The 16,358-nt window shown below is 51.0% G+C and overlaps 1 protein-coding gene across 5 annotated transcripts in view; it reads left to right on the top strand.

Moving 5' to 3' along the window:
* Window positions 1-16,358, top strand: part of DRP2 (dystrophin related protein 2) — a 41,214-nt gene that overhangs the window by 8,877 nt on the left and 15,979 nt on the right. For 4 of the 5 annotated variants that reach the window (XM_074205739.1, XM_074205736.1, XM_074205737.1 and 1 more), the window contains exons 3-14: window positions 4,347-4,513; window positions 8,583-8,725; window positions 9,670-9,826; window positions 10,316-10,436; window positions 11,890-12,158; window positions 12,539-12,685; window positions 12,960-13,038; window positions 13,640-13,700; window positions 13,933-13,994; window positions 14,237-14,311; window positions 14,812-15,013; window positions 15,154-15,239. In XM_074205739.1, coding sequence (XP_074061840.1) covers window positions 4,397-4,513; window positions 8,583-8,725; window positions 9,670-9,826; window positions 10,316-10,436; window positions 11,890-12,158; window positions 12,539-12,685; window positions 12,960-13,038; window positions 13,640-13,700; window positions 13,933-13,994; window positions 14,237-14,311; window positions 14,812-15,013; window positions 15,154-15,239 — 1,519 coding nt within the window. In that variant the 5' untranslated portion in view covers window positions 4,347-4,396. Of the gene's footprint in view, window positions 1-4,346; window positions 4,514-6,367; window positions 7,788-8,582; window positions 8,726-9,669; window positions 9,827-10,315; window positions 10,437-11,889; window positions 12,159-12,538; window positions 12,686-12,959; window positions 13,039-13,639; window positions 13,701-13,932; window positions 13,995-14,236; window positions 14,312-14,811; window positions 15,014-15,153; window positions 15,240-16,358 lie in introns of those variants that run through there. The other variant, XM_074205740.1, reaches the window with a different exon arrangement.

The raw sequence follows: 16,358 nt of genomic DNA on the forward strand, positions 1-16,358 counted from the left end.
GCAAGGTAAGTGCTATTAGTAACCCCATTTTACAGGTGAGAAAACTGAGGCAAACTGAGGGACTCACCTAGATTCACACAGCTATTCAAATCTGAAGCCACTGTAGACCTGACTCTGGACCCTGTGCTCTATCCACTGTGCCACCAGCTAGCTGTCTCTAAGGTTGACTTATATTAAGGTCATTGAAAAGCTTCAAGAATTTCCAGGAGAGGGCAACCAGCATGGGAATAGTCTTGAGTCCATAACATATGAGGATCACTTGAAGGAACTGAACATGTTTTAATTGGAGAAAAGAAGACTCAGTAACAAGTTGACTGTGTTCAAGTATTTGAAGGACTGTCATGTGGAAGAGTCCTGATCTTTTTGCCCTTTCTCTCTCCCCCCTCCACTCCCAGGGTAGGACCAGTTGGGAAGAGGCAGATTTAGACTTGATGTCAAGAAAATCTTCCTAACCTTGAGAGCTGTCTACAGGGGAATTTCTACCTTCACCCTAGGTCTTGAAATGCAGGCCAGATGCCCATTTGTTGAATATTTTCTAAAGGAGATTTCTTTGTGTATGGACCCTTAGCTCTCAAATTCTTCTCCAAAATGCCTTCTAGCCAAGCTTTTCCCTTGTCATTGTGAAGCTGATTCTTTTTGTATCCAGGTTCACTTTGCATCTATCCCAATTAAATTGAATCTAATCCAATTCTGCTCAGTGTTCTGGCTGGTCAAGGTCTTGACTCTTATTTATCCTCCCCAAATTTATGTCATTCGTGAATTTGACAAGCGTGCCATTTATAACTTCGTCCAATTCATTGCTCAAAATGTTAAATAGGACAGGGCCAACCAAAGATACCTGGAACACTCTGCTTGAACTCTCCAAGCTGACCACTGAACTTTTCATAACTATCCTTTGAGTTTTCCAACCAGTTTCAAAGCTATCTGATTGGACAATTTAGCTCATATCTCACTATCAAATGCTCCTCTAAAACTAGCATTCCCTTGATTTAACTTTTTAGGAACCATGTCAAAAAAGGCAGCAAGATTAATCTGGTATGTTCTGTATTTGGTGAGGTCAGCTGGCCAGGCGACGAGGAAAGGTTAGGAGTAGGGTTGAAATTGCAGGTGGGAGTCTAGTAGCCTTGTCCCTGGGTGACCACTTGTAGGGGGTATTGAGGGTGGGACTTCTTTTGGGGCTGGAAGTTCAAGTGATAGTGGCCTCACAGTTCCCATCTAACCACTTCTCTTGCTTTCCCTGTTCTCTGTTTGGAACAACTCTATTCTTAGACTATAGAAGATCCTTAACTTTGAGAAAAACATCTCTTGTCCATTCAAACCTGCAGTTTGTAAAGCAGTTCAGTCAACACATTCATAGGATCTTTGGCTCAGAGATGGAAGAAACTTTAAAGATCACTTAATAGATGAGGAAACTGAGGCCCAGAGATGGAGATCATTTGCCTGAGGTCACAGGCACATAGATAATCATTGGCAGAGCCAGACCTTGAATTCAGGACCTCTGATACCATATCCAGCATTCATGTCTCTCCCCCTAGATCTTTTTAAGGTACTCAGCTTAAGAAGAGAACAATGAATATTGCCATAGGCCTCATGAGAATAAAAAGAACCCCCATCATGGTTCTAAAGACCAGTCTTAAAAATTCCCCGCCACTCTTTGCCCTTACCTCAGTCATTCCTTCCCCTCTATCATAAGTCACTCCAAGCATCCCATGGGAACAAAGTGACTCCTGACAGAAAAGTCACCCAACCACAGCAGTAACAGGTGATGGAGGGAGGACAGTGACCCACTTCAGAGGCACCTGAACATCCTCTAGCTGTCCATTTCTTAGAGTGGAAAGAGTTTGCTGCCTTCTTTTATTTCAGTTGGGTTTCAAGACAATAACCTGAGGTTGGTTGTTTTATGGGCCATTGACCTGTGACAGGGTCAACAGAAGAATAGGAAGAAATTATCTACCAGGGTTCTTTTGTCTTTCCACACTTGGAATGCACCATCACACCTGTGCTTTGGTTTCTGATGATCACTCTCACAGACATCTCTCGTTCAAAGGATACTTTTTTTTCCTATTCATTCTAGGGAGCTTTGTGTAGGACTGAGAAGAATGAGCATTAGGGGCAGCTAGGTGGCGTAGTGGATAAAGCAATGGCCTTGGAGTCAGGAGTACCTGGGTTCAAATCTGGTCTCAGACACTTAATAATTACCTAGCTGTGTGGCCTTGGGCAAGCCACTTAACCCCATTTGCCTTGCAAAAACCTAAAAAAAAAGAGAGAGAAGAATGAGAATATTTTGAGAATTCATGTATGTTTCATGTGAGATGTGAAATATCGTAATCTCTGAAGAAATGAAAACAAACTCCTAGAACACAGTGGAGAGAAGAGCAGACTGTGACATGTTATGAACAGGGGATTACAAAGGATGATGTGATCAAAGAAATAATAAAAAATATAAGCTAGTTCCATGAAGAGAATGATGAATCATTGATGGGGGAACCCATTTACTCCATTGATCACCCCTCACTCGACCCTACTATTCTCCATCTACCCTTGCCTTTCCATTGCCTTCCCTCTCAGTCTTCTGAACCTGCTGCAGTCTGTTTTCTGACCTCATCACGCTACTGAAATTGCCTTCACCAAAGTTTATTTGCCAAATCTGTCTTTTTTCAGTCCTCATCCATTTTGGCTTCTCTGCAGCATTGAATCCTGCTGACCACCCTGAATCCTCTCTCTTTCCTTGGTCTTTGTGACACTCTTCTCTTGGCTATCATCATTCCTATCTGACCACTCCCTGGTCTCCCTTGCTGCCCTATTGTGCAGATCATGCCCTTTGTGGATATTCCCTAAAGCTGCCCTGAGAGTGTTTCTCTTTTCTGTTTCCGCTCTTGCAGTAACCTCATTGGCTTCCACGAGTTTAATTATCATCATTATGTAGATGACTCCAGGATCTCTATATCCAGCCCCAGTCTCCTGGGTTCCAGGCATAAATCACCATCTGACATTTTACCTGGAATGTTCTGCTGGTTTTCCAAATTCAGCATGTCCAAACAACTCACTCCTACCCCAGCACCTTCCCAAACCAGTACCACCAAGCTTTCTGATCTTGGTGAAGGAAACCATCATACTTCCAATTATCTAGATGTGTGACCTCAGGGTTGTCCTCAACTCCTTCCTTTTGCCTACCACCCATATCCAATCTGTTCCTAAATACTGTCACTTCCTTACATCTTTCGTACATATTCCCTTCTCTCCATAGAACCTACCACCTTAGTTTGATCATCATGTCTTCTCATCTGAACCAGAGCAATAGCCCTAATGGCTCTTATTGATTCAAGTGTCTCCCCTCTTTAATCCATCCTCCTCACAGCTGCCCAGGTGGATTTTCTACAGCTCAGATCCATGTCCCTCCCTCTTCTACTCAGTAAATTCCCTGTGGCTTCCTATTACCTCTAACATCTAATACAGATTTCTTTGCCATTTATAACTTGGTCCCAGCCTTTCTTTCAAGACCTCTCATGTCTCACTCCCTTCTGTATATTCTACAGTGTAGTCAAATTGACCTTGTGGGATACTGCCCATCTCTGCATAATTGTTCAGAATGCTCTCTTTCCTCCCCTTTTCTCTGGAGACCCTTAGTCTTCTTCGGGCCTCAGCTCAAGCACCTCCTTGAGGGCCTTTGCTGGTGTCCAAGGTACTGTTTTGCATTTACTTAGATTTGTGCATATTGTCTCTTCCATTAGAGTGTAAGTTTCCTGGTTTTGTCTGCTTTGGACTGCAAGGGAATCAGAAGACCTAAGTTGAAATGCTTTGCCACTTTGGGCAAGTTCCTTGACCTTCCTCACCCTGTTTCCTCATCTGTAAAAGGGGAATAATAATGGCATCTGCCTCCAAGGGTTGTTGTAAAGATGAAATAAACAACAAAGTGCTATGTAAATGCTCACTATTACTGTTATTTTGAGTTAGTATTTCCTGCACAGTGCCTGTCACCTAGTAGGTGCAGAATCAATTCTGACTGATCCATTGGTACCCTTGAGATGTTAAGCTGTTGGATAGAGTCCCCATCTCCACCTCTTGGGGGATCATGGATAGGTTGCCATCTCTACCATTGAAGGGAAATCAGATTCATTGGAGTGGAACAAGGTGGTGGGGGAGGTAACCAGTGGGCACACTGTAGTATCATTTGCCTCATAGACCTCTCAGGTTTGCTACCCCACCCACCCATCCTTTGGATCCTTCACTTCATTCTCTTTATTCCTTGTACCACTTCCACCAGGGAGACCAGGCTGAGAGACCAGGCATTGAATGGTGGGGCCTTTGCCAGGACCTAATAGAGGCTCTCTCTATTACTCTTCCAGGTGCTTTTGTCCTCCTGCCCTGCCCTGCCCCTCCATGAGCTGCTGTTCTGATGCAGCCCATGGTCATGCAGGGATGTCCCTACACATTCCCACGATGTCATGAATGGCGGGCAGCTGACCAAGCCCAGCAGAACGGTGGCCTCAGTACCACCCGCCCCCAACCTCAGGTAAGAACCAAAGGAAATAGAAGGAAGCTCAAAGGGCAGCTCTTTCCTTGACTGAGGAGGAAACTGAATCCCAGGGATGGGAAGTGACTTGCCTCAGGCCACCCAGGAAATAAATAAGAAAGAAAGATGAGATTTGAACCCAGGTCAGATGGCCTTGAAATCCAATATCCTTTCCTCTGTTAGGCCATCTCCAGTCCTTAGGAGCTTAAGAGTGAAAAGGACTGCAGAGGCCAGCCAGATCAATAGAGGAGGTCCAGAAGGGCCAGTTGCCTGGCCTGGGGCATACAGGAACAGAGGTAACATTTCACCCTAGGTCTTTTGTCTCCAGATCTAGTGAATGATTTTGTCTTTCAAATGGTGCCACTTGGCCTAACAGAAGGAGTAGACTTCAGGTGGATAGGCTCCAGGTGGGGGTAGTCATCTTTGTGTGAATATCTAGACCCCCTCTTCCTCCACCCATGGCCTGGATGATCTGTCCAAATGGGGCCTTCCTTTGGTATGGCCATCTAGGTTTTCTCCTTTCCTTGCTTCCTTGGAGGATAGGGGAGCAGAGCAGAACTGGGGGTCCCCTTGAGCTGGGAAGGGCCAAGTTAGATGGTTCCCTGGCCTGGGAATGCCAGGTGTGACACAAGCCCTCTGCTGTCCAGATTCAGAAGTGATTGCCACTGAGTTCAGGAGACTTGAGCCTGGCTAGATTTCAGCTATTTCCCACATTTCCCTCATCACCACCTCCAATCCTCAACCCCCAAGACCTTTCTCTTTTTCATTGACCTATTCCAGTGTTGCTCTCTTTCATCCCCTTTTTACCCTTTTCCAGCCAAATCTAAATCTCGAGGGGGGGGGGTGGGAGCTGCATCTGGCTCAATGTCTCTGTCTCCAGTGAAAGGATCCTGGGGAAGAAGGAGCCCCTAGAGGCTTGTCTGGGGTATGCTGTATGTAACTTCTCCCCTCTCCTTAGGGCCTCCAATTCAAGTCCTAGGGCTCACATCTTACAACAGAGAGATTTGGGTGATTGGCCTCTTCCTAAGAATCCTCAAGCAGCTTGGGAAAAGTTCCCCCCCCCCCCACCTTCCCTATCCCACCCCCAGCCACTGACATTGAGAGAGCTCATCAGGATTGCCCCAGCCCCATGAAGGGGAAAATGGGTTCGATATCTTTAGGCTGGAGTGGGGGGTAGGGGATGGTGGGGAGAAAGTAGTTTCTCCCGTCTAGAAGCCAGGGGCTCACAGCTGGGCCTGCAGTGCTGACTCACCAATGAGGGCCTTGCGGGTGGCGGCTAAATATATGGTAGACAGGAAGGGAGCCAGCACAGCACATGGGAACTGAGGTGCAGGGACATCTCATGAGAGATACAAGGAAAAGAAGATGGGATGGTCAGAAGGCCTAGGAGACAGGTTTCTTCTGACTTGGCTCTCAAGGATCTAGATGGAAAACTTGGCACCTTCAAGAGGATCAGGAGAAATAGTGATCACCTAGGCAGGAGATGGGATTGAGCCAAGGCACAGCCACTTGTGAACACAGGAGCAGACCTGCAGAATTCTCTGGAGGGTCATCCTCAAGGTCAGCTACCTCCTTAAACACGCCAGGGCTCAGAGATCCTGCCCATTTCCCAAAGGCTGGCCCTCCCCATTGTGCCCAAGGCAGACCTAGCCTGATAGCCCACCAGAGCTTGAAGATGGAATTGGATCCCTTAACTTGGAAAGAGGGTGGGAAGGCGGTAGCATTCTGCAGGTGACTGATCCAGCCTAGCCACACGCTCTGAGGTGGGAGCAGGGAGAAGAGGCCTGGTGCTCAGCTGGGAGGGAGGAGAGAAGGCAGAAAGAAGGGCAGGGGTCCCTCAGGGCAGGCAGGCCAGAGAAGGACCAGCTCAACTCCAGGGCAAAGTCCGGGGTGGGGGAGGGGGGAACTGGAAGGGAGAGGTCCACTCTAGGAGGGCCAGGCAGCTGGGCCAGCTATTCCTGTAGGTGGGCCCGAGCATGGGAACAATGTGCAGCGGGTTCTGTGGGAGCAGCTGAGGACGGGAATGGAAACCAACCCTTTTGGCAAAAACAAAGTGTTTTCCATTGAGAGGTAGCAGGGAGGGGGAGCCCCCAAGCTTGGAATGTTAACCTTTCCCCAGGCAGGTCTGCTGGGAGGAGGAGGGAAGGTGGTGCTGAAAGGTCAGGCCAGGCCAGGCTGAGCCAAGACCCAGCAGAGGCTTCCTTGTACCACAACAATGGTGTCTTCCATAGCACAGTTCTAGGCTTGCCCTGACTCAGTTCACCTATGCCATCCCCATCCTTCATCATTCCTAGGTTTTGGAGTCAGTGAAGCCTCAGTTTACATCCCACCTTTGACACTGCCAGGGATGCAACCTCTCTCAGCTTCAGTTTCCCTGCAAAACAGGATAGTGTCACACCTACCTCCCAGGGCTGTTGGGAAACTCAAAGAAGAATCTTTGCTTTAATGTTATTAGGATGACTTTAGGATTAGGGAGCACTGTTCCTTAAGTTTAGAGCTAGTCTGCAGTGGATAGAGAGAGCTGAACCTGGAGTCAGGAAAACCTGAGTGCAAATCCAGCCTCAGATACTAGCTGTGGGACTGTGAATCACTTCACCTGCTTGCCTCAGTTTCTTCAACTGTAAAATGGGGAAAACAACAGTACCTACCCCTCGTGGTTGTGAGAATGAAATGAGATTGTATTTCTAAAGGCCTTGGCATAGTATCTGATGTATCCCAAGTTCAATATAAAAGCTTCTTCCCTTCCCCTCCCCTCCCTTCCCCTTCCCTCTGTTCTGCCTCTGGGTTAGTCCTTAATGGGTACCATTCACTGTCAAGGGGCACCTCCTACCTATCACTCCCAACCCCTACTCAAGCCCAGTAAATCCCCCCAACCACATTGCCCAAGATAACTGAACCAGTAGAGAGAGAGAGAGAGAGACAGAGAGAGAGAGAGACAGAGAGAGACAGAGAGAGACAGAGAGAGACAGAGAAAGCGAGCACAGAAATTCCACATGGACAAAGCTATGATTCACCATCAGATCTCTGCTGTAACCGCCCCCCTCTGGATTCCTGGAGGGTCAGTAAACAGGGTGACAGTGGCTGCCTGCTCCTGCTCCCAGCCCACCAGCCCACCCGCCTGCTGAGAGCAAATCCACCTCCCTTGATTGAAGTCAGTGCTCTGTTGGGTCTCTGCTTGGCAGTGCCAAGGCAGCAAGTGGGGTGAGAACATTAATGCCAGGGTCCATGGAGCTGCTGCTGCCTGAGCCTGTGGAGGAGCCCCTCCCCAACACAGGTAGGATTCCTCTATGGTGGGGAAGGAAGAGGAGGGCAGGGGGAAGTTTCCCAGGCTGTATCTAGTCCTCTTTGGGCCACCTAGAGGTCCTGCTGGTTCTGGATGGGGGGAGGAGGACATAGATGCCTAGGTTCCCCCCCAATTGAGTCCATGTTTGGACCTGCTTGGTTGCCACCTTGTGCCAGCATCCTTGAAGATGGGGGAAAAGATGTTGTCTAGGAGGATACAAGCTAAGTCCTTGCTCATCCCAGAGCCAGAAGCTGACAGGAGTTATAATGAGCTCAGTTTCCCTAATTCCTGTCCAACCATTCTTAAATAGCTTGGGGGGGAGTAAAGGGAAAAAAGGGGCACTGTTCCAGAGCTCCCTGGGGTAAACCAGCTTGGGCAGCTACAACACAAGGTTTGCAGAGAGGCAAGGTGACCTGGGTTCAAGTCCTGCCTTCCACATAGACTGCAGTATGACCTTGGGCAAATCACTGAACCACTCATGTCCTTTACAGCTCTCTCATCCGTGCAGTTCCTTCTACCAGTGGCATGCCTAGGTGTTCTCCCCTTTTGGGGGCCTCTGTTGCCCACCCAGGTGGAGTGTGATCGCCAGAGATGAGGCAAGAACCTGGCAGTGAACAGAGCTCCCTGGCCCTTGGGGCCTCTGGGCTTTTCTCTTTATAAAGCAAGGGGCTCAACTGGAAGGTGAAGCCCAAGTGCCACCGACCTTGGGGCCCTGCCTCTGGCCTAGCATCTCCCTTCCCCAGGGCATGGTGGTGGGTCCTCAGCCACTTGTGTGCCTTTGTCCAGGTTAGAGCCACAGCTGCGGCTTCTCAGGATGGCCCAGGGCCGGCCTGTGTGAGACAAGTCCTGAATGGTGCCATCGGGCCCCTGGAGGCTCCAGTCATGAATCTGTGTTGGAATGAAATAAAAAAGAAGTCACACAACCTCCGGTAAGCCCACGACTGTGACCTGGGCCCTGGAACTACCTTCTTGTGGCCTCCCTCACTCCCCTGCCTGCGGCCTTAGCTCAGGGCCAGCTTCCTCCCTTCTTTTTGTCGTCCCAGACCCTTGGGCCTCCTCCGCCCCTGCAAACCCCCTTTCTCCTTCCTCTCTCCATTCCCTCTGCCATCTGGGGTGAGTCCCAAACATGCCATTTCCTGTGAGGTAATTCATTTTATTTCTTGAAGTATCTCATTTGTCAAAAAATAAAGAAAAATGGGGGTGATCCCGATGCTGCTTTCTCACAGGGCTATTGGATCTGAATGTTGGTGCTGGGCAGCTGGCGCCTGATTTACCTTTTCTCTGGGGCTCCCCCAGTTCTCTAACCCTAACCCTAACCCTAACCCAGCTCCACCCTAGTGCTCTTCCCCTGGTCAGATCTCCAGTGGCAGGCCTCTGAGGCTTGAAGGGGGGTTGGCAAGCCTCTGTGCTTTCTCATCTGACTAAAGTCTCCCTGTCCCAGCACTGGAACTGTCCAATCCCCATTCCTGTTCAGCTTGCCCGGCCTGGCCTCCTCAAAGCCCTTACCGTGGCGGGTAGTGCATTACTGGTTCCACTTGTCTGTGGCTCTGATCATTAAGAAAGGATAAGGACAAGACCAAACTTGTTTTGCCACTGGGTGGAGGGTGATCACTGCTCTGCCATTTCTAGTCTGGGAGAGGTCACACAGCCCACACATACACTGGAGGTAGGACTTGAACCCAAGTCTTCACCAGGCTGTGTGTTGAAGGAGCTGCTGGAGGAAATTCCACCTCATTGAGGCCTCACTTTGACCTAGTTGGAATTCTGCTTCTATTTCCCTCAGGCCAAGATCATCTAAGTGAATCAGTGCCTTGATGAGCCAGGTAAGTGAGTGATGGGGCTGTTCATGGGTCTTCTGGTCTACTCCCTGCAGGGCTCGACTTGAGGCCTTCTCCGATCCCAGTGGGAAGCTGCAACCCCCTTTACAAGAGATCATTGACTGGCTCAGCCAGAAGGATGAGGAGCTGTCTGCTCAGCTGCCGCTCCAAGGGGCCGTGGCCCTGGTGCAGAAGGAAAAGGAGACTCATTCGGTAGGTCAACACTTCCAATGGCCACGAGACCAGTTCAGAGCCTGGGAACTCCCCCTTTCTTCCATTTCTGAGGGGCTCTGATGGCTTTATAGCAAACTGAAATGTACATATCTCCATTTAGGACCTGTTGGTCCTATTTTAGCCCCCCCCTTGCCCTAACACGAACCTTCAAATGTTTGCAGATAATGCCCAGAGGTCTTTTAGACCTGACTGTGTCCAGTTTCAAGAGCCCCGGGCCCTTAAATGCCCCATGGAACCCATTTGTTTCAGGAGGAAGGTCCCAAGACTGACTAGACTGTATTGCTGACCGGCATAGGGCCTGCTGATGTCACCTTACTCCACTCAGCAGAAGCCTTCAGAGGCTCCAGGAAGGACTGGGTTCTTGGGAAGAATGGGAGTCAATTCGAGCCGTAGGGGACTAGACCAGGTCTTCCAGGGGAGACAGGTCTTGGGGGGCCTGGGGACTCTCAGTCTTCCTGTTCTTCACAGGCTTTTATGGAAGAAGTCAAGTCCCGAGGCCCCTATATCTACTCAGTCCTCGAGTCGGCCCAGGCCTTCCTATCTCAGCACCCATTTGAGGAACTGGAAGAACCCCATTGTGAGAACAAAGGTGGGTGGCTTTTCTTCCTCCTACCTTCTACTGAGTGTTTCCCACCTTCTCAACACTGATGCCAATCCTAGCTGCCTTGAGGGGAAAGTGGATTGCAGGAGGGGAGATTCAGGACTGGGGAGGGCAAGAATAGGCAGGGAAGACCACTCTGTGGCCCTCAAAACCACCTATGGAAACTCTCTCTCATCTGGAAGTGATTGTTCTCACATTGGGTCCCAAAACATTCTAGAGCTATAATATGCTTTTCCCACTCTTTAGTTGGGGAGGACTTCTGGTGTGGAAATGCCTCCCACTAGTACATGTACACAGCTGGGTTGTCATCTATAGCCTCAGGCCCCCTCATTATGTATTGTCCTGTCAGCATTTGGATGATCTTTCTCTTTGTACATGGTTCCCCTTCCCCATCAGCCCTAGATTCTAAGCTCCCGGGGGGCAGAGATTTTGTCTCTTAGCCTTTGTCACTTCCAGGCCTCCAGTGTTGCTTCAGAAGCATAGGGAGAGGGACCGGCTCTGTGATGGCTCTGGTGCAGCACATTTCAAACCCTGGGGTGAGGAAATCCTTTCTACAAAGGCAGCTTGGCTCCTCTGCCCCTGATTTCTCCAGTTATGTGGGAGCCCTGAGAAAATGAAGGGCTTTGCCAAGGGTCCCCCAGCCAGTGTGTCTCCAAAGCAGAACCTGAACCCAGGGCTTCCTGATTAGGAAGCCAATTCTCTAGCTTATGTCTCATACTGCCTTGATGCTAGGATAAGAAATATGATGATGAGGGGTGGCTAGGTGGCGCAGTGGATAGAACACCGGCCCTGGAGTCAGGAGCACCTGGGTTCCAATCCAGCCTCAGACACTTAATAATTACCTAACTGTGTGGCCTTGGGCAGCCACTTAACCCCCTTGTCTTGCAAAAACCTATGATGGCCTTGGAAAGCTCCTCTGTCACTCAAAGGCCTCAATGAAGGGAGGGACATGATTTTTCAAAAACTTTGCGGAACTCCAGCCCTGCCCACCCCCCACCCCCCGCCCCGGCCTTTTGGGATGATCCTGATGCCTTCTGACTTCTCCCCTGCTCAGGCTGGTTATGCTTGGTCTGGATCCTCAGAAACCAGGCCTGACTAGGGGAGGGGCCTGACATTGGACCAGTCAGAAAGTCTGGGTCCCTGGGCCCCTTGGGATTGAGGTGTCCAGACAGCAGCCAGCTATTGGCTCTGGCATCGTCTCTGGATATTCGCAGCCCAGAGTGGGGTGCACACGTAGAGGAACTTGTTAGACAGACACATAGAGACAGACAGAGAAACAGACAGAGACAGAGAGAGAGAGAGACAGAGAGACAGAGACAGAAAAGAAAAGGACAGGAAAGAAAGCAGGCAGGCCGGCCCCTTGGGCCCCTCCCCATCATCTGGCCATCTCTGCCTCTCACTCCGTTTGATGCTCTGGCTGTTCCCACCCCTTCCTTGGCAGATGCTTCCCCCAGACAGAAGATTCAGAACCTCAGCCGTTTTGTGTGGAAGCAGGCGACTGTGGCCAGTGAGCTGTGGGAGAAGCTGACCGCCCGCTGCGTAGATCAGCACCGCCACATTGAACGGACCCTAGAGCAGCTGCTGGAGATCCAGGCGGCCATGGGAGAGCTGGGGAATGCCCTGACCCAAGCTGAGGGCATCCGGGCTACCTGGGAGCCCATTGGAGACCTCTTCATAGACTCCTTGCCAGAGCACATCCAGGCCATTAAGGTACAAGGGGCCTGCACCCAGTAGGTCTCTGCCATGGGCTCCTAGGACCAATTATCTTCTCAGACCCTCTTGTACTAATGCTAGCCTGGGCTCCAAGAGGGGCTGAGGACATCACTGGGCATGGGGGGGGGGGCTGGCCTTAGGCCCCAAGGACATCACTGGGCATAGGGGGCCTGGCCTTCGGCTCCTGCAGTGTTTCTAAAGGGATAGAAGTAGAGAGGGTCAGAGCAGTGGGTGAGGATCCTCATCCAAGGGGGTTGTTTGCTCACACTGACTAGCCTCATGGTTGCTTGAGATGGAGCCTAGTTCCTGGATGAGGAAGGAGGAGTGTAGGAGAGTGACCACCGGGCCCCTTGTCCCTCCTGGCTTCTTCCCTGTAGCTGTTCACAGAGGAACTGTCACCAGTGAAGGAGGGAGTGAAGCTAGTGAATGAGCTGGCTCACCAGCTGGCCATCTCTGACGTCCACCTCTCCATGGAGAACTCCCGGACCCTGGAGCAAATCAATACTCGGTGGAAACAGCTTCAGGTAAGAGCACTGACAGGCAGGGAGCTGGAGGGGGCTAGAGGAAGCTGGCTACATTAGGTCTCACTGAAGTCAAGGAGGAAAGCCCTCGAGCCCCCAACTCTCCCAGAGGCCAAGGGAAAGAGTGGCTCTCAGGGTTTAGGGTGAGGTCAGGGTGGGGAGTGCCTGTGGCCCAGTTTTAGGAGCTCAGGAGAAACCAGTCCAGGAAAAGATTAATGGATGATTCCAGGGCATCCAGAAATCTCTTGAACTCTGGAGTCACCTTCATTTCCCACAGGCTTCAGTTAATGAACGGCTCAAGCAGCTCCAGGATGCCCACCGGGACTTTGGGCCGGGATCCCAGCACTTCCTGTCCAGTGCGTGAGCCAAGATGGCGTGGCTCACCAGAGCATACCCAAGTTTGGAGAGGCCCCCTTAGTCACTTGGGAGCCCAGAAACCTAGTGAAGGGTCATGGGGGGAGGAGGAGCCCCTGACACTGAGACATACCTCTGAACTGGCCACTTGGACATGGCCAGCCTCAGGCACTAATCAGGGGAGAGCTTTGTTCCCTTTACAAGGTCCACAGGTAGAAGACCTTTCAAAAGGCCCCAAGGCCCCATGTTCTAATAGCTTAGTATCCCCTAGCACCTGAGCCTTCTCTGACATGCTGCCATTTTCATAGATACCCCTGAGGTCCTGGGATTGTGACATTGGCCAAGGTTAGGGATGGGGTGGGGGGGCAATAGAGCCAGCAGTCATGGGGCACAGACAGAAATAGGCTGGGCTTTAGCCCAGTGTTAATGCCCTTCCCCCCCACCCCAGCCAGCTGTAGATTGTTTGCCATCTTCAGCATGTCAGGGGGAGAGGTGGGAATCCAATGCTTTTGCCCCCAAACAGGCTGGCTGCTTGGCCACCGTGGGTGGTGGGTTGGGTGGGGGCCACAGGACCAGTTGGCATTCTCATTTTTCCATTCCCAGCCTCTGTGCAGGTCCCCTGGGAAAGAGCAATTTCACCCAATAAAGTGCCCTACTACATCAAGTGAGTGTGAGAGTGGGGGTGTGTGTGTGTGTGTCTGTGTGTGTGTGTGTGTGTGTGTGTGTGTGTGTGTGTGTAGGTGGGTGGGTGTGTACCATCTCCCTATGCTGGTGCTGAGTGCCTCGGCTCTGGATTCTGTTGGAGATGTTTTGGAATCTCCCTTGTATCTGGGGGGGGGGGGGAGAGTCTGAGCAAACCCTGGGGTGCATGATTCTCGGGTCTTTCTATTTTGTAGCCACCAGGCTCAGACCACCTGCTGGGACCACCCCAAGATGACAGAGTTGTACCAAACATTGGGTAAGTTGAATGTGCAAGGGGAGCCCCACAGCTGCCTCAGGCTTTGGGGAGATCCTGGCCCTCTTCTTCCTTGATTTCCCAGTCAAGCTGAGGAGCATCATTTGGCTGGGGTCACGCTCTCCGACTTGGAGGTCCAGAGGCTGCCCCATTCCCCAGGACCTCACCCCCAACTGATCCCCAATGACTCCAAGAACCCTTGTCCTGTCTCTGACCCCAGAGAGGTCTCTTTTTTCTCTTGGCAGCTGACCTCAACAACATCAAGTTCTCGGCATATCGGACAGCCATGAAACTGCGCCGAGTCCAGAAGGCCCTCCGCTGTATGTCTCTAGGTCCCACCTCCCTGACTGCCTCCAAACCCTCCTGGTCCCCCCTGCTCATAGTTGACTGGCCTTTGGGGGTATGATGGCAAGGGGCAGTGTCCAGAGGCTGGGAGGGGTGTTTGAGCCAAACCCAGTGCTCATTTCTTCTTGGCCCCCTTGAGTGGGCCCCAGATCCTCAGGTTCTTCGCTGGAGTTCCATAGCAAGCATGTGGAGGGAAATGCTGGTGCTTGCTCCATGCCCCAGGTTTGCCAGGTCTGAGGGTAATGAAGTGTCTTCTAGGGCATGGCAGGACGAGCTCCTCACAGTGGGCCTTCTGTGGCCAGTATCCACCAAGGCAGACAGGACTGAGGAGGGGGCTTATAAGAGACCCAGAGTAGGAGTGACAACATTCCAGAACAGATGGACCTGGATGGGGCATCCTGGAAGGAGGAAAGGCTCAGACTTGGCTTGTCCCCAGGGGGCAGGGGGGTCTGATATTGGCTCACCCTCCCCGCAGTGGACCTGGTAACCTTGAACACAGCTTTGGAGATCTTCAATGAGCACGATCTACAGCCCAGTGAGCACGTGATGGATGTGGTGGAGGTCATCCACTGCCTGACAGCCCTGTATGAGAGGCTAGAGGAGGAAAGGGGCATCCTGGTGAACGTGCCACTCTGTGTGGACATGAGCCTCAACTGGCTCCTCAACGTGTTCGATAGGTAAGCCAGGATGACTCTGGTACAGCTCCGGGAAAGAGGTGTAGGTTGAGAAAGTTGCCAGCCCCCTCTGAAATGAGCCTCATAGGCACCCAGGGCCCTCCCCACATCAGCACTCAGTCTCTTTCCCTTTCATCTCCCAGTGGGCGCAGCGGGAAGATGCGAGCCCTGTCTTTTAAGACTGGCATTGCCTGCTTGTGTGGAACAGAAGTGAAAGAGAAATTTCAGTGTGAGTTTTCTTCTGAAACCCGGGAAGGGGGCATGGCAGGCATGGGGAGGGGCATGGTACATGGGACCACAGAGGCATGGTTCCCCTAACTGGATTTGAGAACTGTCCTGCAAGGCTGCTTGGGCCTACAAGCTATCTGGAGAGCCCCAGAGAGATGGGAAGCCACCCTTGAGGCATATTTTTGAAGACCTGGCCCAGGGCCCACCTGGCAGCCCAGGGCCAGGTGGGTTTGAGCCAGAATGAAACACTTCCTCTTTAGCTCTTCCACTATTGATCTGTCTAGGGATGAAGATGCAGGAAGCTTGCAGGAGGCCCTTGATCTTGGGGTTAAGCGGAGCTATTTACCATTGTTCTCCTATCTTGGAGAGCCGCTAGAGAATTTGCCTTGTTTCCATCTTGTTTCTTCTCCTTCTCTGCTGTATGACCCTGAGCAAGGAATTGTCTGAGCTTCAGTTTCCTTATTTCTAAAATGGAGATAGGAATTGGATTCAGGAGTTTCTGTTGGAATCCATAGACAGTGGGTAGGCAGGGAAGGGTTTTGAGGTGAGGCAAGGACTTTGTCAAAGGGGATTGAAGAGAATAGTGGCAGGGGGACAAGTGAAGACACTTCTGTCCTAGGGGAGAACACCCCACAATCACCAAATTTCCGAGTTGGAAAGGATTCAACTGCCATCAGTCCATTCCTGAAGGGAATTTTCCAGTGTCACACCCCCTCTGAGTAGTTGACTAGCCTTGGTTGAAAGACCACCACAGAGAGGGAAGTGTCTGTCCCACTCTGGAACATCTCTAGTTTTGGGGAAAGTTGAACCTAAGCTGGCCTCTTGGCCACTTCCTCTCCAGTGCTCTGAGTATTGGCCTCTTGTGCCCTTTTCCACCTGCCAGCCTTTCAAATACTGGATGACAGCCCTCCTGGCCTCCCTGAGTCTTCTCTTCTTCAAGCAAAACACTCCCTGTTCTTTTAACCAGTCCTCACATGACATGAACCCAAGACCCTTCCCCACCATTGTCACTGTATTCTGGGGTTCTCTTCAGCTTTTCAGTGGCCTTAAACCACAGTGCTCCAGATTAGGCCTGACCAGGGCAGAGGTTGGTGAGCCTGATACTTCTTTGTTGGCCCTC

Source organism: Macrotis lagotis, chromosome X, assembly GCF_037893015.1.
Source record: "Macrotis lagotis isolate mMagLag1 chromosome X, bilby.v1.9.chrom.fasta, whole genome shotgun sequence".
Classification (NCBI taxonomy): domain Eukaryota; kingdom Metazoa; phylum Chordata; class Mammalia; order Peramelemorphia; family Peramelidae; genus Macrotis; species Macrotis lagotis.